At 44.7% G+C, this 16,323-nt stretch overlaps 1 protein-coding gene across 3 annotated transcripts in view; it reads right to left on the bottom strand.

Moving 5' to 3' along the window:
• Helz (helicase with zinc finger) overlaps nt 1-16,323 on the bottom strand; it is a 131,861-nt gene that overhangs the window by 89,027 nt on the left and 26,511 nt on the right. For all 3 annotated transcript variants that reach the window (XM_051158932.1, XM_051158933.1, XM_051158934.1), the window contains exons 5-9: nt 15,412-15,448; nt 7,662-7,786; nt 5,565-5,621; nt 1,967-2,018; nt 676-751 (exon numbers count right to left, since the gene is read on the bottom strand). In XM_051158932.1, the coding sequence (XP_051014889.1) occupies nt 676-751; nt 1,967-2,018; nt 5,565-5,621; nt 7,662-7,786; nt 15,412-15,448 (347 nt within the window). The remainder of the gene's footprint in view (nt 1-675; nt 752-1,966; nt 2,019-5,564; nt 5,622-7,661; nt 7,787-15,411; nt 15,449-16,323) is intronic.

Raw genomic sequence — 16,323 nt, 5'->3', positions numbered from 1 at the left:
CTATTTTCAGCGCCTTATTTCACTACAAAAGCAAACCGTTGTCTTGACTGTGCCTCATGAAGGCACATACCCAACTCCTGCCCTAAGCCAAGTGGCCTCACAGTCTGCGCAAAGCCCCACCCGTCACTCATTCTTACAAAAGAACTCAAGAGCTCATCTTTGAAGGGGGGACTCTGGTTTACCTTCTGCATTTTTAGAAATAACGAATTATTAATAATGAATTACATAATTAATTCTGAAAGTCCTTAAAATATAAGGTACTCATAATTGCATACATAAGAATTACATGATAACATTTTTTCAGAAGTTATTAAAATCATTGAAAAGGACTGATTTTGTTCTCTTTCAGCTTACAGGAACTAATTGCAACTCCAATTACCATATCTAAGTGAATTCCACACTAAAAAGAGTCGCTATTAGGTTCAGTCAGGATGAAAGACTTCTGAACCAAGCATCTACACGGCGGCTGACTAACACTGACACTTGTGGGTTTGCTGCTGACCTGTGTGGCGGCTTCGGGGTCATACAGCAAACAAATAATTTCCCTCCATTACCCTTTCCCTTTCTTCACGTATTATCTTCTTTGAATTTAAATTACTGCTTCAACATGTGAAGGAAAAGTATCTATTCTTTGAAAAGAGACATGTAATTTGTTTTTAAAATGTTTTACGTTACCTCTTACACAAAGTATACTCCTCGCTGCTTGTGATCCCCCTGGGTGGCGGGCGGAAATGCCAACCATTACAAGAGCCTAGGGAGAAACGAGGACAGAACCACGTCAGGGGAGGCTACCACGTCATGGCAGTACTTTCATGTCTAAGGACATCCCTCCATACATCGAGCCAGATGACAGGAAAAGCACGTGGCAAAGGCACCTCTACCAACCAACCGACTCTGGAAAACAGCACACAGCTGAGGCCATAACCCAGCAGCTAAATCAGGTGGGTGGCCTGAGTCTGATCTGACGTGGGTAGGCTTCCTCCCCGGCCAGTCTCTTCTCTGAGAGCTCAGAGGACAGAATGGTATGTGTCACTCTCAAGCACGGGAGGTACTCCTTCAGGAATGGAAACTGACTATCCAGGAAGGAGGTCTCAAGGACAAAGTCCACCACTGCACAATGAGTAAGAAGCTCCTTAAGATCTGTTGGGGTGCCCGGCGCAGTAGTGCATCCTGTAATTACAGCACTCAGGAGGCAGAAGCCAACAGATCTCTGTGAGTTCCAGGCTAGCCTAGTCTATAGAGTGTGTCTAAGACAGCCAAGGCTACACAGAGAAAACTTATCTTGGGGGAAGGGGGAGATCTGTTGCGGGTACATGACATGAGAACATTTTATAACAGAAATGAAGCCCAAACCCCTAAGCATACACAGGAGCTAAGTATATACTTTGCTGAATACAAATGACTTTGATTTAGGTGATTGAAGAGAAAGGCTAGGCAGCCATTTTCTATTTTCACAAGTGTGCCCCCAACCTCTCCACAGAGGAAAAGAAAGATATTCTGCCTGGCTAAGCTTAAAAGCTGTGCCTCCTCTGCACTAGCTGGGTGGCAGGGAAGCTACTAACCCTTAATAAATATCCACTCTAACCCGACTACAGGATGGAGAAGAAGCGAGGGGCCAGCGTGTGCTTTATGAAAGTCACTACTGCACAGAGCAGGCGCTTCGGGGCAGGCTGGGCAGCAGGCACACCTGCAATCCAAGCACTCAGAAGTGGAGGCCGGAGCATGGAGTTCAAGGCCAGCCTCAGCCACACAACCATCTGGGTAGTTAGCATTGCTCAGTTGTGCTACGGAAAGGTCCCAGAGAGAGGTTTGCTCAAGTACACCCACTTCTAAATGTTTCCATCCTTTCCTGCATTTCCACCTGCAGCGACTTTCCTCGGGCACTTTCCCCCCCCGGCAATTCTTCAATAAAAAAGCAAGGGCCATAGTAAGAGCTGCCGGAAGGTCGGCAGTCTGTAGCACTTACCTTCATCTAAGTCTTCCACAGAACATCCAGGGAGGACATTACTCGCTGCTGTCTGCAATTTTTCAAATAAAAGAGTTGTAATATTTAAAAAAGAAGAAGAAGAAGAAGAATATTGATTGTTGCTGGTTTAAATTAAGCCATTTTCAACGTTAAAAAATAAAAGAGGGCTGGAGAGATAGCCCAGATATACAGAGCACTTGCTGCTCTTACAGAGGACCAGGATGGCTCCCAGGACCCCCATGCCAGTCATAATCCTGCTTGAGTCCGGGTGCAGGAGATCTGACGCCTTCTTCTGGCCTCTGTGGTGACCCAACACATGGTACACACACATACATACAGGCAAAACACCCATACACATGAAATAAAAACAAAGCAAATGTTCAAATATTTTAAAAATAGTAAAGAAAAATGTACTCAGAAGTTTTCAATAACAGTATGTGGCAAGTAACAATTATTGTTTTTTTTTTTTTTAATAAAGAGACTTGGGATGGGATGGGTACACTCCCTCTCCACTGTGCTCCAACCCAGCACGGCACTCAGCTCGCCACATGTTTTGCTCTATTTCACTATAAAAGCATGAAAATAAAGCACTTGCAAATACCCGCTCTACAGTGGAAAAGCAGCCTGCTAGCTGAAGAAAAGTCTACATTCTGAACTCCCTGAAGCGGCACCTGCCGTCCATGTGTTGGCTTCAGTCTCCTGCCTACCACCTGGAGAATGACCCAGGCAGAAAGAGAGCGGCTTTTGCTCCTGTAAGTAACGGTGTGTTCGCAACTGGAGCCTTCCAGACACTTCCTGTCAAGTCCTCTTCCATCTGGGAGTGGCCTTCCTTCCACAGTGGGCTGCGAGGCTGGGGTCTGCTCCCTCTCTTTTCCTAAGACAACCATCTCAAACACTCTTAGCTTTGAGTTCACCTTGGGCTCCACGTGTCCAGGCCTGGCTGACTGAGCGCCACACAGCACGTTAGCCACCCTGCTGATGACGGGAAGCTCTGTCGCCAGAGCCCAAAGCCGCCCATCTGCATTCCCATCACCCCCACCAGAACAGCTCTCAAGAGCAGCCCTCACGTGGCAAGAAGACAGACAGTCACCTACGCACCCCACAGGACATCCAAAACAAAACTAATCAACTTCACCCCAAATCTGAACCCCTCAAGGAAAGCAGTCTTCCCCTGAAGACAGCCACATGCTGAAATCTTTTTTGGTTTTAGACAATTTTTATTACATTTTCTTTATTTTGTATGTGTGTACATACACGGACACATGTGAAACAGCAGGGGTGTGGAGGCCAGAGCACTATTTATTTGCAAAAGTCAGTTCTCGCCTTCTCCCACATAGGTCCCAGGAATACATGCTGAGCAAGCTGGCCAGCCTCAGCTGAACTCTTAAAAGTCATCCTGAACTCTTCTCTCCTGAGCTCTCTCCACTTTGCCCAAGCAGGTCTAGGACATCTCTCCTGTCTGTCATATTCTCTCCTGCCAACTGCCTCTGCCCTGCCACTTGTCTTCTTTCTCCCAGAACCAACTATCTGCCAAACATCCCCCTGCATCAAATTCCTCTGGATCTGGACTTCTCTGTCCCGGCTCTACCATGGCTGCCGCCAAAGTCTCCCTGCACCGTCACCCACCCTCTTCTTCTTCCCTCCTGCATTTCCATCTTGTGCTCACTAACCAAGGCCTGCCCCGGGTGAGTCTGAGGTACCTGCTTCTCCAAGGGGCTCAAGGGGTTTCTTGCCAGGCTTGCCTCAGCTTTTCAAACTCAGAAGGAGGAAACCTCATATTAAGATGAAATTTGCAAGCTGGAGAGATGGCTCAGAGGTTAAGAGCACTGACTGCTCTTCCAGAGCTCTTTAGTTCAATTCCCAGCAACGACATAGTGGCTCACAACCATCTATAATGTCATCGGATGCCCTCTTCTGGCCTGCAGGTATACGTGGAGGTAGAGCACTGTATATATAATAAATAAATAAATAAATAAATCTTTTTTTAAAGAGATGAAATTTGTGATGTCTTATACTGCAGAAAGGATGGCTGCAGTGGTAACTGGCTATATCTAAAATAACACTGTCACCATCGTTGCCATGTGACTGACAAACTGAACTTTGCAGATGGGAGTGCATCAAAATCACCACTTTCTGCAGGAAGTGTCTGTCATCATAAAGCTATTAATGAGCATGTTTTTAAAAGATAATCCAGTTTTCAGTAAAATGAACTGAATGTAAGAATATATAAAGATAAACAAACCAGGAGAAATTACTTATGCTACGAGCATTCTGTTTCACAAAAGACCCATCAAAGCATCACGTTTAAGTTGCGTGACCGAGGTCCGCACAGCATGGCGCCGTAAGTAAGATCTGAACAAGAATGACAGCTACAGCCATGTTAGCTGGGCTTCCGTGAGGAAATCGCATGGAGCCTCAACTCCAGACCAAGAACTAACTACAGACAGCTAAGGAGTGCCAAGAGTGAGAGAACTAGCCTTTCTTAGGAGAACCCCAAATTGTTTATCCAGTACCTGAAATCATATACACACAGGTAACAGAAAGAGAAAACAGAAAAGTGGGCCAATAAATTTGAGAGAGAGCAAGAGCAGGCACTTGGAAAAAGTTAGGAAGAGGAAAGGGATGGAAGAAAATGATATGTTTTAACTTCAAATAAATGGCCCCAAATAAATAAATATATAAACTAGGAAATCAAAATGTTTCTCTCTGCCTGCATGACCTATGCATCTTTACGGCCACTGCTGCCCCTGCTGTCCGAGGGCCCCACCCTGCGAGCGAGCACTTTCCCCGGAGCGCTCCTGTGGCTGTTTACCTTGATCCTTATCACCTTAAACTGATTCTCTAATTTAAAAAATCAAAACCTAAGTCAGCACTTCCTTGTTGCTTAAAAAGATACGATGATTTGAGGATGTTTGAGTTTTTAGGTTTGTGGGTTTTAACTGCTGGAAATAGTCAAAATTTTTAAATTTCCAAGTACCTTCTATTCTGGGGCCAGAAATAACTAATAAGAATAGCAGGGATGGGGAGGGGCGACTCTGTGTGTGAAGAGTTTGCTCTGCAGGTGTGAAGACCAGAGCTCAGATCCCAGAGCCAGGAAGGCGAGCTGACCTCCAGAATCCCAGCCCTCAGGCAGCAGAGACAGGGGTCCCAGGAACACCTGGCTAGCTGAGTAGCCAGAGCGGCTACGCTCCAGGCTCAGCCAGGGACGCTGCCTCAATAAGCAGAGAACAACCAAGGAAAACATCGGTCATCAACTCAAGTCTCCAACTGAATGTACATACATGTGTACACTCACACCCACACACCATGTGTGGCCAAACCTAACCACACACACATGTACATGTGAAGAAGAAAAAGAGGAGGAGGAGGAGATGGAAAAACAGAAAGAAGAATAATTATAGACAGAATTAAAGACCTGGGATACAGAGAGACCTGAGAAAAGAGCCATGTTCTGAGGGCGGGACCCAACCCCGGAGCACAGGTCCCCTCACCACCTGTCACCTTGGCTGACACCAGCACAATGTTCCGAGTGCTAACACAGAATGCCCACCGACTTCACTGGGTTTGATGCCCCAAAGAGACTCTGAAATGGACTCACCTCTGTTTCTGTGAGAAGTGTCTTGAGTCTTGTCAAATCTTTCGTTACCATCCCATTCTGCAAAGGTGAAAACCACCAATGTGTCAGTTCTTTCCTCTCACAACTCAGCTGTGGTCTCTACAGCTCTCCTCCCCTCCACACTGCCTAAGAAGTTAAACATTCTGGGGAGAGGACAGGGGCCTAACAGGACAGAGGCTCAGTTGTCATTCCTGCCAAGCACACACTGCACTCACCTGAGTATGAAATAATCCCTGCACTCAGAAGGCAGAGGCAGGCAGATCTCTGTGAGTTTAAGGGCAGCCTAGTCTACACAGTGGGTTGGGCCAGCCAGAGTTACATGAGAACCCCATCTCAAAAAATCAAATATTTCTAAAAATTTCATAAAATGGTTGCCAAGCTATTACTGTAGAACAAAGCATAAGAAAAGCAAACCTAAAACTATCCTCTCCCTTGGAGCTAATGGGTTTGTCTGTATATGTGGAATGCTTAAGTGGTTATCCACAATCAGGAAAACCAGAGAATCAGTAGTGCCTAAAGATGGCTTGTTTATTTTTAAATTTTTGATATTCAAATTTCAGAAATTTTTAAAATTAAAAGCAAATTACTTTTCACTGGCTTTAAATGAAAAATCCCAATAAGTAGACAGTAATAATTAACTGCCATAGGAAAGCACTTCTACAGCTGGGCACACATGCAACTGCTGTACTGGACAGATGAGGATGGACCCGAAGCCTGCGTCCAGCCTGCGCCTGCATATACGCAGAGACCCCTTGTCTCAGAAGCACTGCCCTCTTGCTGGGCAATGAACCTGCTCACGAGAGTAAGGCAGGAGAATTTGCCTCAAGGGCCAGGCCACAAGCTACAGTGAGACCTCACCTCAAAAGAAGGGTTAATAAGTACATCTTCACATCATTTTGCTGTGCTCACACTTGTAAATCTTGTGAAATCAGAGATGGGCAGATGAAGGAAGTAGTTCACTGCACCGTAATTCCTTACAAGTTGACTATATTACCCGCCATGGTGTATCAATAAAATTACACTTCACAAAATACTAAATGCTTTCCTAATTTCTGTATTTTCATTAGCTGTGCTCTTGATTTTCAAATCTTTATCAACTTAAAGCATAATTTACACTGCCTGGTAACTGTATACCTTCTTCTTTTTCTGTTGTCATTTTGATGCCTGAAAATACCAGGAGACTGTAACAGCTACCAACTGGTGGGAAAAGTTCTTTCTTCCAAATTCCTATAAATTATCAACTCTATGAAGTTACAAAAAGGAACACTACGTTACAGAAAAAAAAAAAAATCTAAAAAAATTATGTATCAATATTTCAAAAATTTATCAAGTCTAAATATAACTAGGTAGTTACATAAGGTAAACATTGATATTAATTTACACATACATTTCCAAATTTGAAAATAATTATTTCTTAGCTTAAGCATAGTTAAAGACGTTATAAAATACACAGTTGAAGTTAACGTTGGCTAGCATGGCAGCACACATACTCTCAGCACTAGGAAGGCTGAGGTAAGAAGACGGTGAGTTCAAGGCCAGCCTGGGCTACAATGAGACCAAGTCTCATGAGAACAAAAACTACGAAGCCAGGTATAAAGGCTCACATAGGCAACCCCAGCATGCTTAAAGTTGAGGCAGTAGGATCCCTCTAAGCTGGAGGCCAGCCTGGGCTACATATTAAGATCTAGTCTCAAAAACACAAGACCAACAACAAGAACCCTGTAAGAAATAAACACACACCAACATTTTAAAACTCAAAGACAGTTTCAGCCTCCACTCAACACGATCTTTTAAGAAAACCATTTGGGTTGGGCGGTGATGGCCCACAACTTTAATTCCAGCACTCAGAGGCAGAGGCAAGCGGATCTCTGAATTCAAGGCCAGCCTGCTCTACAGAGCAAGTTCCAGGACAGCCAGAACTACACAGAGAAACCATTATCTAGAAAACAAAAATCTTTAGATTTTCATGAACTTTGACATCTCACAGAGCTACACTGCACATGCACTATTTTCTTCATCCCATCCTGGAAGTCAAACATGACCGTCTGTAATCATTCAAACCCATGTTCATCAACGTACCAGAGACTCCCCTGACAGGGACTTGGCAAGGATGGAGGACACAGGCTGGAGCTTCCCTTTCAGCTGCATGCAGCACAGCACTGCCCGGAAGGCACCCTCTCCCTTGGCCAGTCCTTCCCCCAGCACTGCCAAGGAAGAAACACATCGTTAGCCCCAGGGCACTCAGACACAATTTTCTCACTTACAATAGTAAGACACCCTAAGTGCAGCTTTATACATGGTAGAAGAGTAACTCCAAACAGAAGAAAAAAAGCAGGAGGCTCTTTCTAAGACATACATGCGAGGACAAGAAGGAGCATGGCAAAGAATGGGTGAACTCTACTACAACTTCCAGCATTAAAACCTAGGGAGACGGCCTCTAAAATGCTCCAGTGAGCAGCTGGGTGAAAACCTGTCAGGTTCTGGGGCCAGCAGGAGAGCCACAGCGGCCCTGAGTTGCGTACTTCAAAACTGCAAGTAGAGAGGATCCTGAGTCAGTCACACAACAAGAAAAAACGAGTGTTTCAGGTAACATGTCAGTTACCCTGATTACTACATAACTATATACATGCCTCATATATAGGTGAAATCATTGTCCTTCAAGCAGAAAGAACACAAGTAGTTGACGGTTTGAAAAACACTCTCACAGGGAATGGCAGTGCCAGCTAAGCAAGAGGCGGAGGCACAGGACAACTGAGGCCAACTGGTTCTGGCTAAGGAGATACAGACACTGTTTGGGATGAGGGTGTTTTCTATGTAATTCCGATGACCTGAGTTCAATCCCTGAATCCCTTAGTAGAAGGAGAGAGCCAACTCCCAGAAGTTTCCTATGACCTACACATGTGCTACACCACAAGCATACATGTACACACAATAATATTTTGCTTGTTTCTTTGTTTGTTTCAAGACAGAGTTTCCCTGCATAGCTATGGCTGTCCTGGACTCACTTTGTAGACTAGGCTGTCCTGAAACTCAAAGAGATCTGTCTCTGCCTTCCCAAGGGCTCAGGTTAGAGGTATGCACTCCCACCATGCATGGCAGGTAATATTTTTGAAATTAAGTTTTTTCCAAAAAAATATTGTTTCATTGGGCTGAAGAGATTGCTTAGAGGTTAAGAGCACTGTCTGTTCTTGCAAAGGTCCTGAGTTCAATTCCCGGCAACCACATAGTTGCTCACAACCATCTGTAATAAGATCTGGTACCCTCTTCTGCAGTGCAAGTGTACATGTGGGCAAATACTTTACAAATAATAAATAAATATTTAAAACTATATTGCTTAATCTATTATATTATATTAAATGAGGTCTTTTAAAACTGACCAGACTCTGTGCCCGTAAAATGTTTAAGAGAAACTATAAATCACAAGCCAACATTTAAAACCCAAAGATGGTTTCAGCCTCTGCTTAGCACGACCTTTAAAGAAAACCATTTGGGGTGGGTGATGGTGGCCCATGACTTTAATCCCAGCACTCAGAGGCAGAGGCAGGTGGATCTTTGAATTCAAGGACAGCCTGCTCTATAGAGCAAGTTACAGGAGAGGCAGAGCTACACAGAGAAACTGTGTCTAGAAAGCAAAAATCTTTAGATTTTTCATCCTATCCTGGGAGTCAAGCATGACCATTTGTGATCATTCAAACCCATTCTCATCAATGTACCCTTGGCTAGCTAACATAAAGTTCAAGTCTGTCGCTGCACAGAACAGGTGGCACCTCCATCCAATCCTGACACTAAGGAGATGGGAGGCAGGAGGACCAGAAGTTTAAGGTTATCTTCACCTACACAGTGAGTTTGAGGCTAAAGGGAGGGAGGATGGGAGAGGCAGAAAAGGGAGACAAAGAAGGAAGAAAAGGAGTGAGAAATCTCAATATTGGATATTTCTATGGAATTAAAATTTAGTCTTCAGGGGCTGGAGAGATGGCTCAGTGCCTAAGAGCACTTGTTCTTGCTGAGCTCACTTGCCAGTCCCCCACAGGATGACTAACAACCATCTGTAACTCCTGCTCCAGGGGCTCTGACACCCTCCCCTGACTTCCTCAGTCACCAGGTATGTGCACAGTGCACAGACATGCATGAGGGCAGAACACTCCTACACATACAAAGTAAAATATACACCAGGTATGTACACAGTGCATAGACATGCATGAAGGCAGAACACTTCTACACACACAAAGTAAAAAACATAAATCTTCTTTTTAAAAAGGCATTAAAAGTTAGTCTTTATCAGGCAGGCATGGTGGTCCATGCCTTTAATCCCAGCAGAGTCAGACATGGGTCTACACAGTAAGAACTCTGTCTCAAAAAACAAACACACATACACAGAAAAAAGAGCCTCCATCAAAACTAGTGTAAGATTAACTTAAATCCAATTATCAATGCTCACAGACTATACCACCCTAGTCTATTTGCAAGAACTTGTAAATTTAATACAATTACAAGCATGACAAGGATCTGTATTCCGTTGTAACTACATAATTAGCCACAAGAAAACACTCTAGAAACTGAATTTGGTGGTGAAGCACCTCCGAGCCAATGCCCCTTCTGAGCAGGCCCCGCTGTGCGGGCAGAGGCTGGGCCTCTGAGGCCGGTCTGCTTCGGTTGTGCTGACTGTTCCCCTCACTGTACTCTGATGTTTTCATCACAAAATTAACATTATGACACTAATGAAATCCTACATAAACGTTTACCGTGACCTCATCATTTGCACTTACTGCTCATGGTTTTTTTCCAACTGCTATTAATATTTACGTATCTTACACGGTAGAGCCTATATAAGCATGACAGTTAATGTACTTTTCCATCTCAGCAAAGTCAATACTGCCCATGTCAGTGTTTTTATTTGTCATATTACTGGAGATGTAATATTACATCAAGTAAATGCATCAATTTATTTAGCATCGGCTGTCCTGAACTCAATTTGTAGACCAAGATGGCCTTGGACTCAGAGCTGCCTGCCTCTGCTTCCCCAAACGCTGGGGCTACAGGTGTCTAACACCTCTCCAGCATCACAATAATTTTTTAGTGTAACTTAATTAAAAAAAAAAAAAGAAAGTAGTTAGAAGCTGAAAATGTGATCTGGAACTACAGCTCAGTTGGTACAGTGCTTACTTAATACGTGAGGCCCTGGGTTCAAGCCCTGCTCCACACACGCCTGCAAGCCCAAGGTGGAGACAAGAGCACCAGAAGACCAAGACTTGCTGCATAACTTTTGCTACATGCATTGCTACATAGCAAGTCTTAGGCCATAATTCAAAATAAAAACATTAATAAAAAAAATTAAGCCTGGAAAATGACTGAGGGGAGAGGAGGTCCCTGTTCAGGGAGTGAGTGTTGAGTAGCATCTCAGCTTCAGATGAGCGGGTCCTTTCTAATCCTGAGTGATGCACAGGTCAGCGAGGTGGCTGAGGCGGGAGGAGTCTGCTTCCAAAAGACTCCTGAGTTCAGTCCCAGAGCGCACATGGGTTAGGTCAGAACTGAATCCCATAGGCTGCCCTCTGAACTCCACACGCTCATCCACACAGACAAAGTAAGCAAATGTAAAAGTAAATAGATAACTTTTTAAATGGTAAGTCACAAAATACTCTACAAGGCTGAAGTGCTGTCTGCGGAGCACCTATCACAGATCTCAGAGTTTGCACGTATTTGCTGAATTTTACTTCCTAAGATTCTTCCATCGCTCTAGTGTAGGGATGTCTCAGGATGTCTCAAAACCGTGCTTCCTCTCTTCCATCTTTCCCACGAGTAGCTGGACCAGCTGTTCTCCCAAGTGTTTATCCTAAATGCAATTCAGCTTACGTCTCCCAGGACATAATGAAAAACCAGAGCAAAAAGAAAATGTGACTAGTGTAGAGCACTCCTGCCTTTGTGTCACACAACACAGCCCAGCAGCACGCTGTCTCCCTGCTCGGGTTCTGTGTGTCACACAACACAGCCCAGTGGCACGCTGTCTCCCTGCTCGGGTTTTATCTCCCCTCTCTTGAAAGCAGTCTAGGTGTGTCCTAGTGTGTTACTAAACCTGTCCCAGCAAAAATAATAGAACTTGCAAATAAAAACAGCATTGGAAACATAAGCTTTAGCAAGTGTAAAGAAAAACTCCACCCAGATAACGCTCTTCCCACCAACTCCGCTGCTCTGCTGCTCGCCCCTGCTGCCCACGGGAGCCGGACAGAGGAGCACAGGAGCTGCATGCCCCACCTCAGCCAAGGCACCAAGTCCAGTACCTAGTCCCTTTTGTGTCTTAACTCTGGATTGCTTTTGAGCACTTCAGAGTACACTTGATGCTCTGGACTGGAAACTGGGTAAAACTAAAGGAATATCCATCTCCCTTTCAATAGGAACAGTGAGGTTGGGGCTGACAGCCTCAGGCTGTTCACAAGAACATGTGATTCCCTTGTAAGAATTACCTGCAATGAGAAACGTCATCTTAAGCTTGAAGTACAAGAAAAGTTGAACTTTATTTTTCAAAAGAATATTAAGTTATTTCTATTATCAAAACCTTAATTTTCAGTCTCTTATTAAGGAAGCATGGCCTAATGAAAGCACTGACCTAAAGACTCTTTAGAAAAATAGGATAGCAAAAAAGCTAAATTGATAAAAATAATCGGCTACCTAGATACAATCAGTACTTGAAGACTGAGTCAAAAAGTAAAATAAGCCGGGCGTGGCGGCGCACATCTGTAATCCCAGCACTCAGGAGGCAGAGGCAGGCGGATCGCTGTGAGTTCAAGGCTAGCCTGGTCTACAAAGTCCTGGACAGCCAAGGCTACACAGAGAAATCCTATCTCGGGAGCAGTGAGGAGGGGGGTATTAATTAAAATGAATTCTAAGGAAGGCAAGATGGCTCAGCTGGACAAGTCTCTTGCCACACAAGCCTGACAAGCCCAGTCTGACTCCTGGAATCCATATTGAGCTGTAGAGAGAAACCACTCCACGGAGCTGTCCTGACCTCTACACATGCACCGCAGCACACACCCCCACACACAGGGACCACACCTGTAATTCAAGTCTGAGGCAAGAGAATTGCTAGGGTCTTGAGACCAGTCTTGACTATACAGTAAGTGCTAGTCACGCTATAGGACGAGATTACCATGTCTCAAACTACACACACACACACACACACACACACACACACACACACACACACACACACGCTGGCGCACTCTCTCTCTCTCTCCTCTCTCTCCTCCCCGCCTCAGGGTTGGAAAGATGGCTTAGCGGGTAAACACACTTGTCACCAAGCCTGACAAATGTTTTATAGCCTGGAATCATATAGTGAAAGGGAAAACCAATTCCTACATGCTGTCCTGACCTCTACCCTCCACACAATGCCATAGCAAGTGGCTATCTGTAAGTTTATGGTCATCATGGTAAACATGGTAAGTTCTAGGCTAGCCAAGGCTACATACTGAAACCCTGTCTCAAAATAAATAAAATAACCATAGTCTCTTCCTAAATATTAGCCATTTTATTTTTTAACAATACATTTATTTGTCACACATGGATTTATAGATTGGTGAAAAGGACAACCATATACAGATGGACACAGTGGGTGCCAGAGAGATGATGACTCGGCCGTTTAGAGCACTTTCTACTCTTGCAGAGGACCTAGGTTTGGTTCCCAGAACCCACACGGCAGTTCACAACCATGTTTCAGGGGATCCAATACCTTTTTCTGGCCTTGGTGGGACCCTGCACGTATGTGGTACACATACACATGAAAGAAAATTAATTAATTTTTTTTTAATAGCAGGGGCCATTTTAAAGATGTATTTATTATGTATACAGTATGTTCCTTGCATGTATGCCTGCATGCCAGAAGAGGGCATCAGATCTCATTATAGATGGTTGTGAGCCACCATGTGGTTGCTGGGAATTGAACTCAGGACCTTTGAAAGAACAAGCCAGTGCTCTTAACCTCTGAGCCATCTCTCCAGCCCTAAATAATTTTAAAAAACACAAATATGACTGACATGGTGGCAAAAGCCCTTAATCCCAACATTTGGGAGGCAGACGTGGGCAGATCTCTGTGTGTTTAAGGCCCAGCCTGGTCTATGTAGTGAGTACCAGGCTGGCTAAGGCTACACAGTTGACAATTTTTCATATCACAATTCTCCTGCACCAGCCTACCCTTCCCCATATGAGGAAGTGGGCTGGCTGCAGCTTTTGTGATTTTGGATGCCCTTGGTACCACAGTCCTCTGCAGATGTTTCCTTCACAAAAGCATATGGAGGTGAAACTTGAATACTGGCACTAATTCTCTTAGTACACCTCAACTGCCTTGTTATATGTAAATGGGAAATAAGTCTACATATGAAAAAGCAGACAACACAATTAACATAAATACAAACCCGAATCCTAACTCTCCAAAACACTACACAAGCCTCGGATGGCATATATAGGCTTGACCAAAGGATTTACTTTAGGCACTGTTAAAATGTGTGCAAAAACAGCCTGTGTGAGCTGGGTGGTGGTGGCCACGCCTTTAATCCTAGGACTCAGGAGGCAGAGGCAGGTGTATCTCTATGTGTTCGAGGCCAGCCTGGTCTACAGAGCAAGTTCCAGGACAGCCAGGGCTACCCAGAGAACTCTTGTCTCAAAAAACCAAAAAGAAAAAAGAAAAGCTTGTGTGTGCACAAAGCAGGAAAAGACTGCGTGGCTTAGAGTGTCTTCAACTCCTTCTTTATTTAAGAGCCCAAAATTCCAGAGATGCATCTGTCTCGTGCAAAGCTATGACTGTTAGTGTCCAGTAACCAAATTAAGACTCTTTCTCTGAAGAGAAGATGAGTGTAAACTGTGTTTTTCTATACTGAAACTCCCTTCTCTCTTTTTCAGTTTCAGAAGTCAGCATATCTTGAGATCTCTGTTGCAAGCCCCCAAGGGAAGTTCTGAATCTAGAAAAAGGAAGCCTTGTCAAGTGCCAGGCTCTGACATGCGTCTGTTTCTGTGGTTAATTCACTCTCTTTTTACTGTTCTTGCTAGCTGGCTCACTGAGGAAGACTGCAGACACCTGGCCTGTCACTGTGTCTGCTCTATGGGAGCAAGGCCTGTTCCAAGCTCTAGTGGGTGCTTACCCTTGTCACTATGGCACACGATTTAGTGAGATTTTACAAGGCGAGGTATGCTCCGCCTTAAACCTCCTCCTATGGACAAATGTAATTTCAGGTCTGAGAATGCAGCCCAGTGGTAGAGAACTAACCCAACATGCACCTCACATGTGCGCGCGCGACACACACACACACACACACACACACACACACACACACACACACACACACGAGTAATCCAGTCAACACTAGTCTCTCTGTGTAGGCTTGGCTGTCCTGGACTCACTTTGTAGACCAGGCTGGCCTTGAACTCACAGGGATCCGCCTGCCTCTGCCTCCAGAGTGCTGGGATTAAAGGCGTGCGCCACCATGCCCGGCTAAGTTTAGCATTTTAATCAACATGAGCTGCATTTTTAAAACATGATACTTATAGACTAAAACGACTCTCTATAAATGCTCCTTAAGGGAGTGAGGTGAAGAGGCACATGGGGACAGGACTGTCAACATTCGCACCCACATGCTCACCTGGTATATGCCTGTTACAGCAAGAAAGATATCAACCCAATCTGTCGCCAGGCACGACAGTAAGGATTTTTAACATTGTAATTGCTTTTGAAATTGGCAAACGAAAAAAGGGAAAAAAAAAAAAAAATCAAACGTTAAACTTTGCTCAATTAAATATTTTTTTAAAATCTTCTAATCAGAAAAGGGTCCCATTTTTTTAAACATACCATGCCTACAATCTTCATCCGCTTGCCCGTAGTTTTTCTACAAAAAGAAAAGAAAAGAAACATGGTAAAATGACATACTTCAAAGGCTACTTCTAAGAACCCTTAACACAGAGGAGCTGAGCTGTGTCTGAGGAGAAGCATTAACGCTGTCAGTGTGACACTCACAGGATGGCTCACACCCATGCTCTGTGAGGGTTACCTCCTCCACACAAGACTCAACACCACAGTGCACCTGCCTCCACCCACTCCCACAGCAGGCTCACCTCCATCTTAGCTAGCCACCACCATCTCCTCCCACACCTCCTGTTCCTCTGCCAATGGCTTGACCGACAATCCCCATTGTCACAGCTCTGTCTACCTCCTTCCCAGAGGCCTGGCCTCACAGCCATTCCCAGGGACTCTAACCCTTTCTGAAGCAGACCAACCATCTGCCTCCATGAGGACCCCGCCCACCAAGCTCCCTCTACTCCCCCACACCTTTCAATGGTTTCCTTCCTGCTGATGCACTCCTAAGTGCATCAAAATAATAAGTACTATTATTTTTCCCAACTTAAAACACATTCTGGCTGGGTGTGATGGCACACGCCTTTAATCCCAACACTTAGGAGGCAGAGGCAGGTGGACCTCTGTAAGTTCAAGGCCAGCTTGGTCTACAAAGCAAGTCCAGGACAGCCAAGTCTACACAGAGAAACCCTGTCTTGCTGGGGGAGGGGGGGCTGAAGAGAAAGCTGAGTGGTTAAGAGCCCTGACATCAATTGAGATGTAATTTCAATTACTTTAAAAAAAAAAAAAAAAAGAGCCCTGGCATCTGGGTTCAAATCCCAGCATCCACATGCAGCTCATCACTGTCTGTAACTACTGCTCCAGGGAATCTGACAACCTAGCATGGACATACATGCAGGCAAAACACCA

Source organism: Acomys russatus, chromosome 16 (assembly GCF_903995435.1).
Source record: "Acomys russatus chromosome 16, mAcoRus1.1, whole genome shotgun sequence".
Classification (NCBI taxonomy): Eukaryota; Metazoa; Chordata; class Mammalia; order Rodentia; family Muridae; genus Acomys; species Acomys russatus.
This window is presented reverse-complemented; position numbering and strand designations above follow the sequence as displayed.